This window comes from Clavelina lepadiformis, chromosome 5 (genome assembly GCF_947623445.1).
Source record: "Clavelina lepadiformis chromosome 5, kaClaLepa1.1, whole genome shotgun sequence".
Lineage (NCBI taxonomy): Eukaryota > Metazoa > Chordata > Ascidiacea > Aplousobranchia > Clavelinidae > Clavelina > Clavelina lepadiformis.
The window spans coordinates 5,087,312-5,103,701 of NC_135244.1; the positions used below are offsets into that span (position 1 = coordinate 5,087,312).

Below are 16,390 nucleotides of genomic sequence, written 5' to 3' on the forward strand. Positions count from 1 at the left end.
TGACAACGTACTTTCCTTTTTGTTGATATGCTTGATTTGCAGCGCGCATAATGGTAAGTAAGCTATTTTGTGAGATAGTAATGCGGGAATCTGACTCGGTAAGCATGCCCTATATTGCCAAAGCTCTCACTTTATATTGCAGAATGAGCGTTATGGACAATTATTTTAAAAACCAATCACCGCTGTAGTAGACGTTTTGCTATAACTTAGTTAATGACATTCAAGAGTAAGTGACGTAGGCTGAAAACAGGTCTTGAATCTTAGTTTAAAACAACAATGTAAACACACGAGTGGGATGGAGTTGCAAATTAGGCCTTTTTGCAAGAACATACGGTGCCTTAATATATGTCGAAAAAAGTCAATGATCGTTGAATTCATGTTACTGTTAACAGGTTTTCTGTACATAACAGCTTGAACATGAGGTAGGAATGTTAATACTGGTTTGCATAAAATTCTTTCCTTTGATCAGCGGCCGACCAGCTGTTTGATCTCAGGCTCTATTTTGGATTCCACTTCCTCAGTAAATTCAATATATATCGCAGCTTTTATGTTCTTGGACAAGTCGAGAAATGTTGTTTGTACATTTCCGGTATTCTGTATAGCAAAATTGCTTTGACAAACATACCGAAATCGGTACAACGATACCGTCCGACATAAAGCAACACGTTTACCTATGTTATAACATACGTACCACCAGCTGCAACGAGCAGATAACGATGAGTCCTGCATTATACCCCAGTTGTAACACCGGTTGAAGTTAGACAACCTCCAGTTTTAAATTTTTTGAAAACTTGATACAGAACTTGCTGAGAACTATTTTGGTACGACGATGTTGTTAATTAGAGCAACAACTTTCCAGTTATTATTCATACAAAATGGCGACAAAAAAGTCACGAAATGGTAGCGGCTTGTAATCATGCAACTTGATATGGTCCAAGCACGGCAGTTGGTCTCCCTTTAAGTTTCTCATTCCTTCTCCGAAGTTTCTCTTCCTCTGTCCTCTCTTCTTCTTCTCTTTTCTTGACGATTTCCTTTACCTTTTCGTCATCTTCATCCTAATAAAAAAGTCAATAGCATCAGGAAGAAGGAAGCCATTTAGCCTAATTATGCAAATCCTCACTATATTAAACACCGGTTTCAGATGTTTGTTCTAAAATCGATATCGATTTTTGCTAAAACGGCTACGGCAGTAAGTCGTTGTTCCGGCAATTTTGTTACACTTCTGTGGCAATTGGTTAAATAAAATCCAAAATGCTGTGGCGGGCAATGCATGGCGTGTTACATCGCTGTGAATTTCAAACATATAAAAACCAGTTAATGCAAAGTGATTGAGGAAATTTTACCTTCTGTATTTGCAGCATTTCCTTTCGCCACTGATCTGCAACGACGCGTTTTAAGTCCAGGCTGGTTCTGTTCTTAAAATCTGGAAGTGTTTTGTCCGTAGAAGTGTGCACCAATAGTTCCTCCCTATATTGATATAAAAAGACTAAAAAAAAACTTGAAATTAAACCTTTCCAGTAACGTACAAAGCTTTTTTAAGTTAAGTGTATTTTAAAATTAATATATGCAAGTTGCGTAGGACATCTCACTTTCCACAAGATGTATGCTTGGTACATTATTCTAAGAATTTGTCACAAAAAACGCAGCGTACGTCAGCAAAACCAATGAATTTCACGAACAAAGACAATAAAACCAAACAACCTATTTCCAGCTATAAAAGCTTGTAGATACTCCAGTACATTATTTCGTGGAATTGATCCGAAATATCATCGGCTCAAATACACTTTTAGCCTTGCTTTTCCACACATAGGTATATATTTTGTGATGCGGAGCATGTACACACGCACACACCAGTGGCACGAAATAAATTTAAAAGAAAGAGGTTACACATGTGTGGCGACAGATGTGAGAAATATCAGCAAAACAAAAACAATGCTTCTTGGTGATGGCAGTGGAACTGACAGGTAAACGTACAGTATAGGCCTACAATGCATTCAAAAATTTATACTGTTAAAACAAACGCCGCAAATTAATGTAACTTAATTCACGTTTGCAATAACTCAAACACATATGAGCAACCTTACCGTAATGTGGGCCGCCCAATCTTGAGAACGTCTTTAACTCTTCCGCGGGGGCTTGGGGTTAAACGGAGTTCACGTCGACGTCTGGGACTCGTTACTACCGACCTTGGGGTTTGGGGAGAAAGAAGGACTCCTTCAGGAGGTACCAGGTAAATTTCACTCAGTTGGGCCGCGATCCTCTCCCAAACACTTACAAACAAAAAATGCGATTTAACCAAAGTACTAAGTGCAATGATGATATTTGACATCCATTCTGATGCAGAATGTACCAATAATCCGGGTTTTCATTCCAAATTTACACAGATCTACTAAATTCTGGTCAGTTTTCATTTACTTTGTCGTTCTTTCGTTCGAGGGAACTTTGGTGCATTCTACCTGTGAGACGCGCACAGCTTCCAGCACTCGCGTCTCCGTTACTTGGCAGTCCTGGTGAACCACATAAATATCATTGCCATCTCACATATTACCAAGGTAAGATTATGAACAGCTTACTACACCTTGAATTGTTAAACAATTTAATTATGCTAAGTGTGTTTCTGCTTGCATGCTCGGTAACTTCCGTGCCATCAGATTTGATTGTGACGTAAAATGACGTACCTGCACAGCCGAAATAAGTGACCAGGCTGCTGACCTCATTCCAACCTTGGCATCGTTCCCATAAAGCGCATGGGTAATTTGAGACAACCCGGAAAGTGCCCCATATCGAAGCTTCCATGTCCAATCAACTCCCTAACAAAGTATTATGTAAAATGAGTTTACAGCGTTGCTATATTGAAGAGCTTTGTTTAAAAGATAGCATACGAAAGCGGCACGAATGGCTCATGCTTAACCAACTTTTAAATGTTGTTCAAGATCGGAATTCCTGCACGGAGGCCCTCTGTATTCCAGCAGATCTACCAGCGCACAGCTCTCAATGCAAGGGTTAGCCGCCCCCGCACGGAAAGTGGTGACGTCAGCGTCCTGCCATTTACCCAGCAGCGCCACCTTCTGTATGTCAGAGCTCGACCCTCGCAAGCAGATGTCGGTGAGAATTTGAGAATACTGATAGGCCGTCTCCCAGCACCATCCGCCCACACCCGGAGGCTGGTCGTCCTTTAAAAGTAACAGCTTCGTACTAATTAACAACACGATTGATTGAAATTGCGGCAGAAACCAGACACTGGGAGATTACATGAAGAAAGTATGGCATAATATCACGCGTTAGATAAGAACACAAATTGCGGAATTGACTACCGTGCTAATAGACTTTTCTCTGTTATTTGGTAAGAGGGCATTGGTATTATCCACATCAGAAGATACTTTGTCTCGGGATACACGTCTGCTAGATCTGCATTACATTGAACTATAATACGGCCATTTCTAAGTCTTATTACGATTATTTTTATCGAAGCGACTATTTCACCGTAAGTAGGTCACGTAGTCTATTGTTAAACATAGGTTTAGGTTAGGAGGCTAGAAACGCAAAAAAGTTGATATCAGCCATAGAACGTTTCATTGAAATTAAATTTACATTAGAAGGTAGATTTTGGTTACGTTCAGGTTACGGTGTTGTAAGATTTAAGTTCGGTTTGTCAAAAACTACGAAAAATAGCTTCAAACGCACGATTTTTTTTCCGGTGAAATAGTGGCTGCGTATTTTTAAAGCATACACAAATGCTAACCTTTCATTCGTTGCACTTGTTGAAGTGCTCTGTTTGGGCTGATGGGTGTTTAGGTTCATCGCACTGTCAATGTCTGACATCAGACCGTCTATTTCAGCTTGAAATTTTCCTTCCAATCCTGGAGCAGGAATTGAATCTTGTGCAGTGGGTGGAGCAGCGGATGGAAAGTGGTCGATGTGTTTTTGAAATATTCCATTTGCAGTCACCTGAACCTTTATGATATGTGAATTCAGATTAACATTTAGTAGAAAACCTCATAACTTTAAGCAGCATTATGCTTAGCAAGTAACAATTTATTACCCTAAGACCTCTGGCAATATCTTGCAAAACCTTGCAGACCGTCATATTTAGTTTAGCAGTTTCACCAAGAAGTGAGATTGCTAAGAAACCATTTATCCTACAAAATAAAACAATTTCTTACCGTGAAACGCTACATTTGAATATATACAGGTTCTGTTAATTTACAATGCTTCAGCATACCAATCTTTTGAGCTGATTTCATGTACTGCCATCAGCAGCGCAACAATGGCCTTTTTTAAACCAATCTTTGTGTTTGTGACACATTTCCACACACATAATGTTCTGTAGACGCATGCTGCAAGAGCTGGCACTGATTCTGCTTCCCTATCTGCGCCTTTTTCCTAAACCAATCAAAGTATTGCATTAATTCGCGATATAAAATGCATTAAATGCTAATAAACAGCATGCAAGTCGAATTGAAAGCAGCTTGTGTCCAAACTGTTACTTATTTATTAAAATACTTTTGACCAAATAGCGAAGGCACATGGTAGGTTTTCTTGATACACTATAACCTAATAATGTGTCATATTTCGTAGAATATACAAATGACCGAAACAAATTTGTATTACTGCATTTCTTTTCCAATTACAATTTTGGATTATATTTGGTAATATACTAATGTTTATCCAGCCAGTGTAATACTTTTTTACAATATTATTTACAATAAATCCACCTGATTATGAGGCAACCTCCCATATGGACCAACAATAATTTTTCCCACTCTTTCAATAAAGCACAGACTCAGCCATACACCAGGATAAGATTGATACAATGTCTGTTGGTCCTTAATGCCATCGAGATAAGTGTTTAATCTGGTTTTGAACTCTACCAATCCTCTCAGATGACCAGATAAGTGGTGAAACAACAATCGGGCAAAAACAAGTTGACCCATCTGCATGAAAGTTAAACATTCCGTCTTAAAACGTTTAATAATTTACAATCTAACATTTTAGGAACATTTACCTATTTCTCCGTTAATAATTATACAAGTGCTTGGTACTTGCCACCAGGTATGGCAAGGTAATTTCAAAGATTTTGATAAACTAAGTGCTTGAACTCAAAATATAAAATTAGTACTGGCATACAGGTGTGGCAAAGACCAATAACAGAAGCGAAAATATATCAAATACCTTTAAAAGTTTTACTTCTGAAGTTCTCAGATATGTTTGTTTCATAGAATCTGTTCGAAGCCAGTATAGGGTACTCTCAGCAAGAAAAAACAAAGTGGGTATATTTTCTTCAAGTAAAGGTGCGTGATTAAGCGACATATACAAAATGTCAAAGCAATCTGCAGATAGAATTAAACCTAAGCATTACATGTACAAAATTACTAAACATTAAATGAGAATCAAAACAAACACATCTTGCCTTCTTGAATTTTTCCTTTACATTGGGCAAGGATAGCCAGCTCAGACCAAGCCAGTGGTAAATCTACATGCTTTCCTTCACCCAACGTAGAAATGCCACATCGACGCTATGTACATAAACAACAGTGTATGAGGCACAAGGGAGCTAAATATGTCCAAGTTTAACTTAGTTTATTTTTACCACTAATTGTGTGGTAAAAATGAGGTGCTAATTGGTGCTATAGCGCAAATGAAAGACATGTTCACATAAAATGGTCCCATAATGATAGCAGGTAAGCATAGCCAGTAAATCTATGAAACACAACCAAACCGAATCAAAGTGCACCTTGTACATACCATTTCCTATCGTATATGTGAACATCAAAAATGACATCGTTTTAAACACTATGTACATGTAACTACTGTAAATTTTTTGTCATGGTCAGGGCCACCTTAGGCTGATGTAAGTGCTGCACCTTTTTTAAACCTAATATTTGTCGGGGCCCAGCACTACTTGACACTACTGGTATGAAAAATGAGCAGTTTGAATTTTATTATGTTCAAATTTCAGTTCAATTTCATACTTTTTAAATTGTTGCACATTTCAAATATGTTGCCATACGCAAATTTCAATTGCCAATCGGTGATCAGCTATAAGTTGGCTATGTTTGGAAAGTAAATCAGAACTTATCATGATTTCAAACCGTGTGTAACTCATCAGGGGTCTAAACTGTAATTGTTTATTTCAAGTAGTTTTGGTTTATTCATACTCGCAATTATGATGTAATCAATGTTGTATTATGATAAAGTGTTTATGATATTAGCTCACCGACCTGTTGTCTATTAGACACTCAGAGATGGAGAAGTCTCTCTACACCAAGTAATGTCTGATTTGCTTTGATCCATACTTTGTGTTTAATAAAACTAAATTAAAGTTAGCTGCAGTTGTGGATCAGAAACAGTCCAGCAATATATAGCGCAATATCTTTCTTTATGCAATAGTTCTTCCTTGAAGTTAATTCATCAGCAGTGTATCAATGATGAAGAATTAACATGACAAAATGTTTCTAAACGATTTTTTACTGTTGTTCATTTTTTTCTCTACAAAATAGAATGGTTTCCGACTGGGTTGAATGGTTAATAAACTCTTTATTTTTAACAATTAAGTTTGTTTCTAAAATAAAATCATTTCTCAGTTTGACTATTAGGACATAACCATGTTCGAGAAGTGTTGTATATAAATGATATGAAATTATGTTTAATAAATAATAATCAAATGAATCAAAATAATATTGATACTTCGAAAGGGATTGTTTGGGTGAAAATACAGATCGAAGCAAACCATTGCAGGTAATTGACTTGCAAAACGTTGATATTTGAAGTCTAACATACAAGTGCTAAACCAGATGATGTCACAGTTTGAGTAGCTGGGACCTAGTATACCCGATATTTGTTTTACATTTTCAATTCATTAGAAATCAGCAAAGGGGCCCTGCCATCATTATTTCTTGTATTAAGCCTGCGCTTGCTTGGGCCGGCCTTGGTCTAGATTGCAAAGTATGGCAAGAGCACACCCGAGATACTTTTCTAAAACGGCATTGCACACCAGGACAAACTGATGTCTCAAAAAAATGGGAAGTACTGATTTTCCCCCGATTTTTATCATAGAGGCATTGTACGCCGCTTGCTTCCTTGCACACCAGAATTTTGCTTCTGCAAACCCGAGATCTTGGTGAAAAATGTCATACTCTGCAGTCCGGGCCTTGGTCAAGATCAAACGGAAAAACTAATAATTACTTTTGATCTCAGCAGCATTTTTTCAGCTTTGTCTCGTAATATTTCTTTTTCTTTTAAGCCAGCTACATTAAACTTCTGAACAAATTGTTCTGAAACCTCCAAAGGATTTCCACGAGGAGGAATGGCTGGAGCTGTGGAAGTTGGATGGGATCCTCCATAAGTCTGTTGCAATATTCTCTGTTGTAATTCAATTCTTTGGCTGTAACATAGCATGTGAAGTTGAGTCAATAAAATGTACTGTAATAACTGATATATACAGCATTGCTGTAAAACTGAAAAGCAGATTTCCACTTATCGAAGGGAAAATTCTAATAAATTTAAAACAGTAAAAAAATATTATTACCTGTGAGATATAATACCAAATTTATGAACAACTGGAACACGAAGGACAGGCATAATTTCGTTTGTAAATCAAGCTACCAATGGTCGAAAATATAGTGTTCTCCTGGGGCCAAATGGCCCCATCAACGCCACTTTTCCATCATGAAGCAAACTTTAATCTAAAATTAATAGGCCTATACCTGACGTTTAAAATCAATTAAAAAAATCCAACTTTAACCTTGTTTTAGCAGTGTAGTTTATTATATTGTTTATTTTTTGCTATTAACTGTGCGAAGCAAAAGTTAGGATACTAACTGTTGTAGTTATAGCATAATAAAACACATGTTCATGAATAATTAACAAGCAGGAAAAAGTGGCAAAGATAACATGATGCAACAAGCAAGATAATAAAAATATAATTATGCTATAAGATGATAGGTTAGCATGACCACCAAACTCATAAAACAATTCCTAAGTTAAATAAATTTAAGACCAAAATATCACAAACAACGAAACAACTACACCAAAATATCACAAACAACGAAACAACTACACTGATGTAGAGGATATGATCCCTAACATTAAAAACACGGATATTAATAGCCGAAATAAATATATAAAGTGGCAATGGTTTAATTAAAATGACAATAAACATCTGAAATGAACAACAAATGGATGGTTAAAGAAAACCGCACAAAAGAAACTCCATCCTAGGGACCGGAATCGCGTTTCTGTAGCCAAGAGAGGATACAATATTGAGGCCCACAAGTGCATTAAAAGATAGACAGCACGAACTGAAAAAAAATATTATAGCCTATTGCCATTAGGGAACCATGCCTCTACGCTTCCTTCAACTACGGTATTTGTGATGAAAAGTGTAAACTAAAGTTCTGCAAGTGATTTTTGTTTATTTTCTACTGAGTAAAAGCACTGTCTAGGCTACCTGTCACTGTCAGGCTATGCTACAAAACGGATCGTACCCAAAGACAAAGCTAATGGAAAACCCTTTACGTTTTCTGCAATATTTGACTACAACTTACCCACGTCACCTAAAAGCGTCTATGGTTACGAATCAATCAGCTGTAAAAAAACACGTGACTAAATTGCGTATTTCATACTTTTGTGAAAACTAACTTCATAATAACGACAATAAAAAATAATAATTTACAATAAAAATATTTTAAAGTAATCAAAAACAAATCTAGTATAATGTAAAATATTTATCTCCTTTGTCTTGTCTACTCTATATCAGTAGCAAAGGCCTCCTCTCAAAATCAATTTATGAATTTACAGTCAAAAATAAATTAATTACCACAGTACAGTGCTGTATTAAAAGAGATTTAAACACTGTTTAATATTTAAACTTTTGTGAAAACTAACTTCATAATAACGACAATAAAAAATAATAATTTACAATAAAAATATTTTAAAGTAATCAAAAACAAATCTAGTATAATGTAAAATATTTATCTCCTTTGTCTTGTCTACTCTATATCAGTAGCAAAGGCCTCCTCTCAAAAGCAATTTATGAATTTACAGTCAAAAATAAATTAATTATCACAGTACAGTGCTGTATTAAAAGAGATTTAAACACTGTTTAACATTTAAACTGTGTTTAAATCTCTTTAGCTGTTTTATACAGTTTCGATTAGACTGAAAACCATCAATCGGTAAAATTTAACTATAAAAATGGAACATCTCAACTTCCAGCAACCCAACAACAGTTCCGATTGCACTTACAATACAGCATTCAAAAGTTGGCTATGTGGCTCGGTGGCGGAGTGGTACCTGATTCGGAAATATCCGTGCAAATACCCAGTTGTGCTACCGTTGTATTGTGGTTTCGGTAAGCTCAGTTTGAAACAAACTTTCAAAAAAACAATATAGGAAAAAATCAGAAAATCGAATAAAATTGCGTTCCAAATCTTTAAAAATGGGAGCTTGCAAAAAAGCAAGCTTGGTAACCGGGCTTGAGCTGTGAAGAATCATCGCCAAATTAAAGTTGTGCAAATACTTTCCTCAGTCGGAGGATAAAGATTGTAATATCAAATCTTAGGTTATTGCAATGCCTTGTTTCCACGAAGTGAATAATTTGTCCTTGCCATACTCCTCACAGTTATTTATTACGTCATGTAGAAGGGCCAAATGCAAATTCACGCCACTTTGGCGGGACGATGGAAAATGACCACAAACAGTGTTTCTTTTCAAAATTGTAAAATATATTAATTTTGAGATTAGAAAATTCAGTTTACTACCGATCTCCTTTCTAACGCTATCTGTTGCTAACCTGTAAGCAACAAACTCGATCTAACTTATAAGTTTACAAACTGGCAGAAAACAGTAAATAGGCCTACTGTAACTCAACCAAAAGAATCGTATTAGGTGTATGTATAGCACCGAAATGCGATTTTGGTACGATTATAGCTCGCAAAAAGCTTACATACGTACTATTATCACCACATTTGCGTATATCGTTGCATATCATCATTTGTGTAAATTGATTAGAGTTAAGTCTATTAGCTTTGTGTGGAAATAATAACGAGTGTATGAACAATGAACTAGTTTGTTTCGAGAGTCAATAATAACCGAAACGCAAAAAATAATATATTATATTATTTTATCGCACATAAACTATTATATTACATACACATATTGTACATAATTAATTATTCTACTAATAATTTTACAGAAACAACATAGGACTATTGCAATTTAGGAAGGAAACACAGTTTGCCGTCATTTTTCAGTACCGCCATTTTCCGCGTCCCCACTGTGGCTCACTCCAACATTATGAGGGCGTATGTTTTGTGAGATATCATGCTAATGCTCCGGAATTTTCTGAGTTTCAAGGTCTTTAGTATTTGTGGAAGAAAGAGTTTTTCTTCAGCATCGTATGTACAAGGCCAGTCGCCCAAAACCAATACTCGGGAATACTTTTACTACATTGATCATCAAGGACAACTTTTCCTAGATGACGCAAAAGTTAAAAATTTTATTTCCTGCTTTCAAGATAAGGAATTTCTTGCCTTTTTCTTTCGTAGGATTCGAATAAATAACACTGGTCGTTACGAAAATGAATTTCCATATGTTTCACGTTGTGGCAAGGAAAAGAATTACATAAGGTATGTTTTTTTAACAGTGGAAATTCACAAATTTGTCATTGTGGTGCTCACAAGACCTTCATTAGGCCTTACATCTGTACAGTGTACACTCGAAAAATGCTGTAATAATCGACTGGAGCTCATTAATTCAAAAGGCATGTAAATGGTCAAATTATTATATGTTAACATCATTTATTTGAAATTGTCTCAATGTATATTTAGTAGAGTGCAAACCTACATTACTGAATATAGCATTAACTTGAAATTTGCCCGCTTGTTTTTCATAAGCCATTGGCTCTTGCTTCAATACACCCATTTCGCACTTGTTTGAACTTTTTAAATGCCACCAAACTTTACACTATGGCTATTTAACCTATGCCTATTACATAAAAGAAAAGATTACCTTCTAGTCCAATGGTTCCCAACCTTTCAACACCGGGGGGGCCGGTAAGGATTTTTAAAAAAGTTTACGGACCGGCAACAAAAGATCGTGGTGAATAGAACAGATATATATGTTTAATTTTTTGTTAACCAAAGTTGTCGTTGCGTTATCAATGAAGGCGAGATACGCCAGGTTTACTGCTGTGAATCGACCAGGCATAAAATGAGTTTTACAATGAGTAACAACTTTGCAATGCTTATGAGTCCATATGAAAACTAGCTTGGGAAAAAGTAAGATACTCTGCGACCGAAAAAAAAAATACACAGACCGGTGGTTGGGAACCACTGTTCTAGTCTATCTCTTTCGTTGCATTGCTAAGCCAACTTGTTGAATTTATGTGGTTTCTCTATGTTATTTTGTTTTGTTGCAGATGTGATGATGTTCCCATTGTTTATACACATATTTTAGACAAAGAAACGTCATCCAAGAAATCATATCATTTGTCATACGGAAACACTGGTGACATATTGACTGTACCTTTTGAACCGGAGAAGATTTGCATGCTACCAGAAAGCTGCCGTGTCTATCATCCTGCTCCAGAAAGGACCGGAGGGATTGGTTTAGTTAAATCAAAACTTGCTATTCAGCTTAGTCAATATTTTTCATATGATCATCAAACCGATAAAGAGTTTGTGTTGCCGCCAACAAAGTTTACTTGGCAGGGGAAAACATATGATTTAACAAACGATTTGCTTCACATACCACGAATTGGAAAATTCTGAGCAATTTATTTAAAACTTTTACTTTTGTTATGGCGCAATATAAAATATTTATTTTATTATCCCTTTTGTATTACTTACAAGCAATTCCTTATGGAATACAAGTGAAGGTACTTCCTATATATCTATATGATATTTTAGGCTATCCTATTGGTTTGGTCACAAAGATAAGTCTATTAATGTCACCTTGGATATTTTTTAAACCAATTGCAGCTTATGGAATTAAGTCTCACAGAGCTTCATTGATTGCGATTGTAACAAGTTTGTTATTTATGGGTTTATTGCATTTTCTGCTCTTTTCAATTGCACCTGCTAGTGGCACTGACCCAAATTTATCGTCAATTGCTGTGATTTTTCTCTTCGTTAATTGCTTTACTGTTTTGTTAGATGCAGCAACTGATCGTTTAGCAATGTCAGCAGCTTGTTCATTTAAAGACCTAAAGTTTCTCGGTATAAGCAATTCCATTCAAATTATTTGTTATAAATGTGGAGCAACATTTGGGGGAATAGTATTATATACGCTGGGGTACAGTCATATTCATTCTCTATTTATGCTAGTTACAGTAATTTGCTTTGCTTCAGTTGTTGTTGTTTTGACCATATTTCCTGAGAAGTCTGTATCTCGTGGGTCACCACATATGTCAAAGATATCTACAAAGTGGTTCTCAGATGTTTTGGAAATGATTTCTGTGAATTACACATTGCCATTAATTGCTTATGTACTGCTGTACAAGCTCGGAGAAATGGGTGCAATGACCATACATCCAATGCTTTTGATGCAAAACGGTGTCCCTCGTGATACGGTATCATTGCTATCATCACTCATTAGCATTTCCACGTCACTTGTTGGTTCCTTGGTCGGGGGTCTAATCTGTTCCATTCACAAAACGACTGACCCAATAATAACATTACTAAAAATGCTTTTGGTTTTTAGTTTGATGAGATGCCTTCCACTGTGTCTTCAATTCAATAATATTACTTCATTTTATGCAACGTTTTTGTTTTATTGTTTGTTACCGTTACTTGGTGGCATTGTTAGTACTTTAACATTTACACTGATGATGACTGTATCCTGCCAAGTGAATGATAGATTAAAAGCTATACATTATGCAATAATATCAGCGATCGAAGTAACCGGAAAGTTAATATTCTCATCGTATAGTGGGTATTTGAATGATAATTTTGGTAATACCCAGCTCTACCTGTTCTTTATCCTACTGACAATAGTTGCAGTCATACCATTGTACCAAATGTATAGGCAGTGGTGTAAGCATGTAAAATTGGAATAAATATGCACGTTTTGCCTGTTCAACTTCAAGTTTTATATGATGGATTACCAGTTACTGCAAAGGACCATCTTTTGCGAGGTTTAGTTGGTATTAATGCAGTCAATGATGGTCTGATTTAATTATCTTCACATGTTTAGTGCATAAAAATCTGATCTGTATGCTGAAACAAAGGAAAGATTTCATGTAGCCGTAAAACTATATTTGAAACTGAGTTTCAAAATAGTATCTAAAAGAAATGTTAAGTTTCACATGAAACCTTATGAACAAGATTAACAAGCACGATGTGCAGACAATCATTCACGCTATTGATGATGAACACAAAAAAATGTTAGCAAATAATGAGAAAGATTATTTTCAAAAATTAAATATCTCTTATGTCAATATTTTCATAATCACTTTCATTTGGGTCATCTTTTGGTGCATTTAACATGAATGACTGTTCTTCCCGAAAAACAACACTGGCTTCACGCAGTACAGGATTATCTAGAATTAAACCACGCACCCAGCTTTGTAATGCAACAGGGGAACTGTAGTCCGTACAAGCAATTGCATACACAGGACCCTCTGCTGATTGTGTATCGCTATCAATTAATGATATTTCCTCACTTTTCTTGTCACCGTACCCATCAACAATATCGACTGTTGGGAAAAAGTCTTCTTCTGGGTAAAACTGTAAGGTTTTTCCACAGTATGGTTTACTTGTTTGATAGTCAACCCCATAAAACTGTGACCACCATTCTTTGTCTGACACTATAGTTGTTCTTTGATTTTGAGGCTCTTCCACCTTGGCTTGTGATGGGTTGGCCCTCATGACATAATATTGTACCTTTTTGAGTCGATAATAAACAACAAATGGACCTTCAATATAAACAGGTATGGATAGATCATGTTGGGCCAGCTGCTCTTTCTGCTTCTCACTCTGACAACTAATGATTGAGTCAATTTTATCAGAATCTATAACCTCTTTACATCTTGATTTGTCTACAGCAAAGTTATGATAATGACAGTCGACTCCGGGATTTATTTGTCTTAATCCATTAAAAGCAAGTTCAGTTGGTGTAAGTTTCTTGAAATCAGCTATGCTTATCGGATGAGGACTGTGTGCTACCATCCTTGGATACCAAAAGAGCAAGGATCTGGCTTTTAGTGTCACCGGACTAAAACGTCCGAACAAATCTGTGGTTTTATTGAATAACTGATCATTTGGTATCGCCCCATGCTCGTTAATGACAAACATTAATTGTTGACCCAGAAGGTGGTCACTTATTTTGTCTGCAAAACCTGACCAGTACCAATGGTCACGCTTAAGGCCTGTGTGTTTGCCATCAGGAAAACAATCAAGTAATTTAACATAAGCACTGATGTCACATTCAACATCAAAACGACTAAGGGAATTTAATAACGTTTGAACAAAATCTCTATGGCCACGTTTTGCTGAGCCAACATCCTTCAGCCAAACGTCAACTATTTTAAAGAAGAGTCTTTTGTTTACGTTTTCTATGTCGTGGTAATCCACATCATCCATATAATCCATCTCATTTTGTGCTTTGTTTACATAAAATTCCAACAAAGCTGAATCATCTTCTTCATTGTCAACAAGCTCCTGGACTGTTTCCAGTCTCGACTCTTTCTCTTCTTCTGATACAATGTCAATTTCTGTATCATCTCTGCTTGGCTGTGACTTCATGTACTGTGACAACACCAAGCTTCTTGTGTGGACATATCTTGAAGGAATTCTTCTTTGCAGTTTATAGCGACATAAACATGGTGTTAGATTTTGAGTTTGCGCTGTCTTCGAAAACAGTGGACATAAACCAATTAGACATCTATATTTAATTAAGCTGTATGATAGCCTTCTGAATTCAGCCATAAGGTTTTGCACAACAGTTTCAATGCAGTCTATCTAAACTACTAAGTACATGTTTTCAAAACTCATCTTCTGTTACCTGAATGTGATAAAAAGTCACACAGACTGTAGCTATATACTTTAAAAATAAAACTGTAAGAATGTTACATTATGACATAGGCCGATGCCCAATTGGGCAATTTCCAGATCCCATTGATCATTGCCCAATGGTAGAAGGTCACATTTAATTCCAATTTTACATGAAACTTAAAGTGATTAAATCAGGTTTCAATAATAGAAGGAAATGAATAATTTTGCTCATTTGAATAAAACATAATTCATATCAACCTTTCTTTTAAGGACCTAATCTTGGCCAAAAAAATGTCATTGATGGACGGATGGCATATTTTGGTCTTTTTAAACTAAGTCTTGTGTGCGCAAAACATCTGAGGGTGCACTTATAGTGCTCATCTCAAAGATTTTGATGCTTCAACAAGCCACTGTACCTGTGTACAATCTGCCTGGTGCCTGCTACAAAACCTGAAATAATTAAAAGGGCTCCTCCAAAAGTGAATCCACGGTTGATAAAATGCACATACTTAAAATTCAGCTAACTGCATAGTTGGACTCATTATTGCGTGGAATTCTGCGCATAAAGATGTTTGAAATTTGAACAAAGCAAAATGAGCCACACTCTGACACTGGCGGCTAAAAGAAGACATTCCCATGACTCAAATACTGGCACCCTGTCTCCTTTTTGCACAGGAGATTAGTTTACAAGTAATTCTATTAGCACTATGTAGGCTAGTAGAGGCATACGCAGTTGGCCTATGAGCTCCCTCTGAAAACTTGCCAGTGCCTAGTGCTGCGTATAAATAACACCGTATTAAGTGCTGTATTAGCTACTGGTATAAGTAAAACTGTATAGTAAGACAGACTGTAAGTATAAGGTAGCTTAAAACTTAGCCTAAGCGAAAATGAGCCATCCCCATAGAATTTTGAGTCAGTGGCGCAAAATAGTGGCTCAGAGACTACAATAGATAATGGTATGTTATGACATCATAATCTTTATCCTTGGACTAAGGAAAATTTTCGCACGACTTAAACTTGGCGATGATTCCTCATCGCTCAAGCCAGACTTTGTGCAATTTCCGATTGTGACACATTTTTTATTTGTCTTTTGTTGATATTTTTATATCCTATTGCCGAATTCGGAACTCTTCATCAGGACCAGTGATCCGAACAACCCCTGTTGGACGGAATTCTAGGATTTCCAGCAGCAGAGGTTCCGTGTGGTATCCACTACTAAAGGGTGTCTCCAAAACGTACAGGATCGTTTGGACCACTTAGAATCAATCCTAGATTGCTTGTAGATGGGTTGAAAGTTGAAAAACTTGAAACTGTCAAAGTTGACTGCAACTTGCAAGTGTGGTGAAACCGTGCATTTAGTTAGATGTTTATATAGTATTTTGAACATATATTTTTTA

The 16,390-nt window shown here is 36.3% G+C and overlaps 4 protein-coding genes across 5 annotated transcripts; 2 read left to right on the plus strand and 2 right to left on the minus strand.

Annotated features, from left to right (window-relative positions):
- Window positions 1-767: 767 nt before the first annotated feature.
- Window positions 768-7,751, minus strand: LOC143459721 (transmembrane protein 232-like). 2 transcript variants are annotated; one of them, XM_076956969.1, is made up of 15 exons: window positions 7,529-7,739; window positions 7,186-7,384; window positions 5,411-5,516; window positions 5,173-5,330; window positions 4,716-4,934; window positions 4,223-4,383; window positions 4,043-4,139; window positions 3,743-3,954; window positions 3,315-3,408; window positions 2,916-3,173; window positions 2,679-2,810; window positions 2,416-2,507; window positions 2,085-2,270; window positions 1,344-1,467; window positions 768-1,055 (listed from the first exon to the last, which is right to left on the minus strand). In XM_076956969.1, the coding sequence occupies exons 1-15, from the start codon at window positions 7,579-7,581 to the stop codon at window positions 915-917; spliced, it is 2,232 nt and encodes a 743-aa protein (XP_076813084.1). In that variant the 5' UTR covers window positions 7,582-7,739; the 3' UTR covers window positions 768-914. The 2 variants fall into 2 exon arrangements, with proteins under 2 accessions (XP_076813084.1, XP_076813085.1); XM_076956970.1 differs by lacking the exon at window positions 4,716-4,934 and having other exon boundaries at window positions 7,529-7,751.
- A 2,519-nt stretch (window positions 7,752-10,270) lies between these two features.
- On the plus strand, window positions 10,271-11,771 carry LOC143459913 (UPF0598 protein CG30010-like). The gene is made up of 2 exons (XM_076957229.1): window positions 10,271-10,628; window positions 11,420-11,771. The coding sequence occupies exons 1-2, from the start codon at window positions 10,324-10,326 to the stop codon at window positions 11,769-11,771; spliced, it is 657 nt and encodes a 218-aa protein (XP_076813344.1). The 5' UTR covers window positions 10,271-10,323.
- A 29-nt stretch (window positions 11,772-11,800) lies between these two features.
- Window positions 11,801-13,082, plus strand: LOC143459912 (major facilitator superfamily domain-containing protein 3-like). The gene has a single exon (XM_076957228.1). It carries the CDS (start codon window positions 11,801-11,803, stop codon window positions 13,055-13,057), a length of 1,257 nt encoding a protein of 418 aa, XP_076813343.1. The 3' UTR covers window positions 13,058-13,082.
- Window positions 13,083-13,234: 152 nt separating this feature from the next.
- On the minus strand, window positions 13,235-16,136 carry LOC143459911 (evolutionarily conserved signaling intermediate in Toll pathway, mitochondrial-like). Its single transcript, XM_076957227.1, has one exon. It carries the CDS (start codon window positions 14,925-14,927, stop codon window positions 13,419-13,421), a length of 1,509 nt encoding a protein of 502 aa, XP_076813342.1. The 5' UTR covers window positions 14,928-16,136; the 3' UTR covers window positions 13,235-13,418.
- Window positions 16,137-16,390: the final 254 nt, after the last annotated feature.

What these genes read in the sequence shown, in the direction of transcription:
- LOC143459721 (XM_076956969.1), bottom strand. Translation starts at nt 7,581, where the DNA reads ATGCCTGTCCTTCGTGTTCCAGTTGTTCATAAATTTGGTATTATATCT. An exon ending in CAGAAGTAAAACTTTTAAAG is followed by an intron (nt 4,935 to 5,172) that starts GTATTTGATATA and finishes ACTTTCATGCAG; the next exon opens with ATGGGTCAACTTGTTTTTGC. An exon ending in AAATGCTGCAAATACAGAAG is followed by an intron (nt 1,056 to 1,343) that starts GTAAAATTTCCT and finishes CTTTTTTATTAG; the next exon opens with GATGAAGATGACGAAAAGGT.
- LOC143459913 (XM_076957229.1), top strand. Translation starts at nt 10,324, where the DNA reads ATGCTAATGCTCCGGAATTTTCTGAGTTTCAAGGTCTTTAGTATTTGT. An exon ending in AAGGAAAAGAATTACATAAG is followed by an intron (nt 10,629 to 11,419) that starts GTATGTTTTTTT and finishes GTTTTGTTGCAG; the next exon opens with ATGTGATGATGTTCCCATTG.
- LOC143459912 (XM_076957228.1), top strand. Translation starts at nt 11,801, where the DNA reads ATGGCGCAATATAAAATATTTATTTTATTATCCCTTTTGTATTACTTA.
- LOC143459911 (XM_076957227.1), bottom strand. Translation starts at nt 14,927, where the DNA reads ATGGCTGAATTCAGAAGGCTATCATACAGCTTAATTAAATATAGATGT.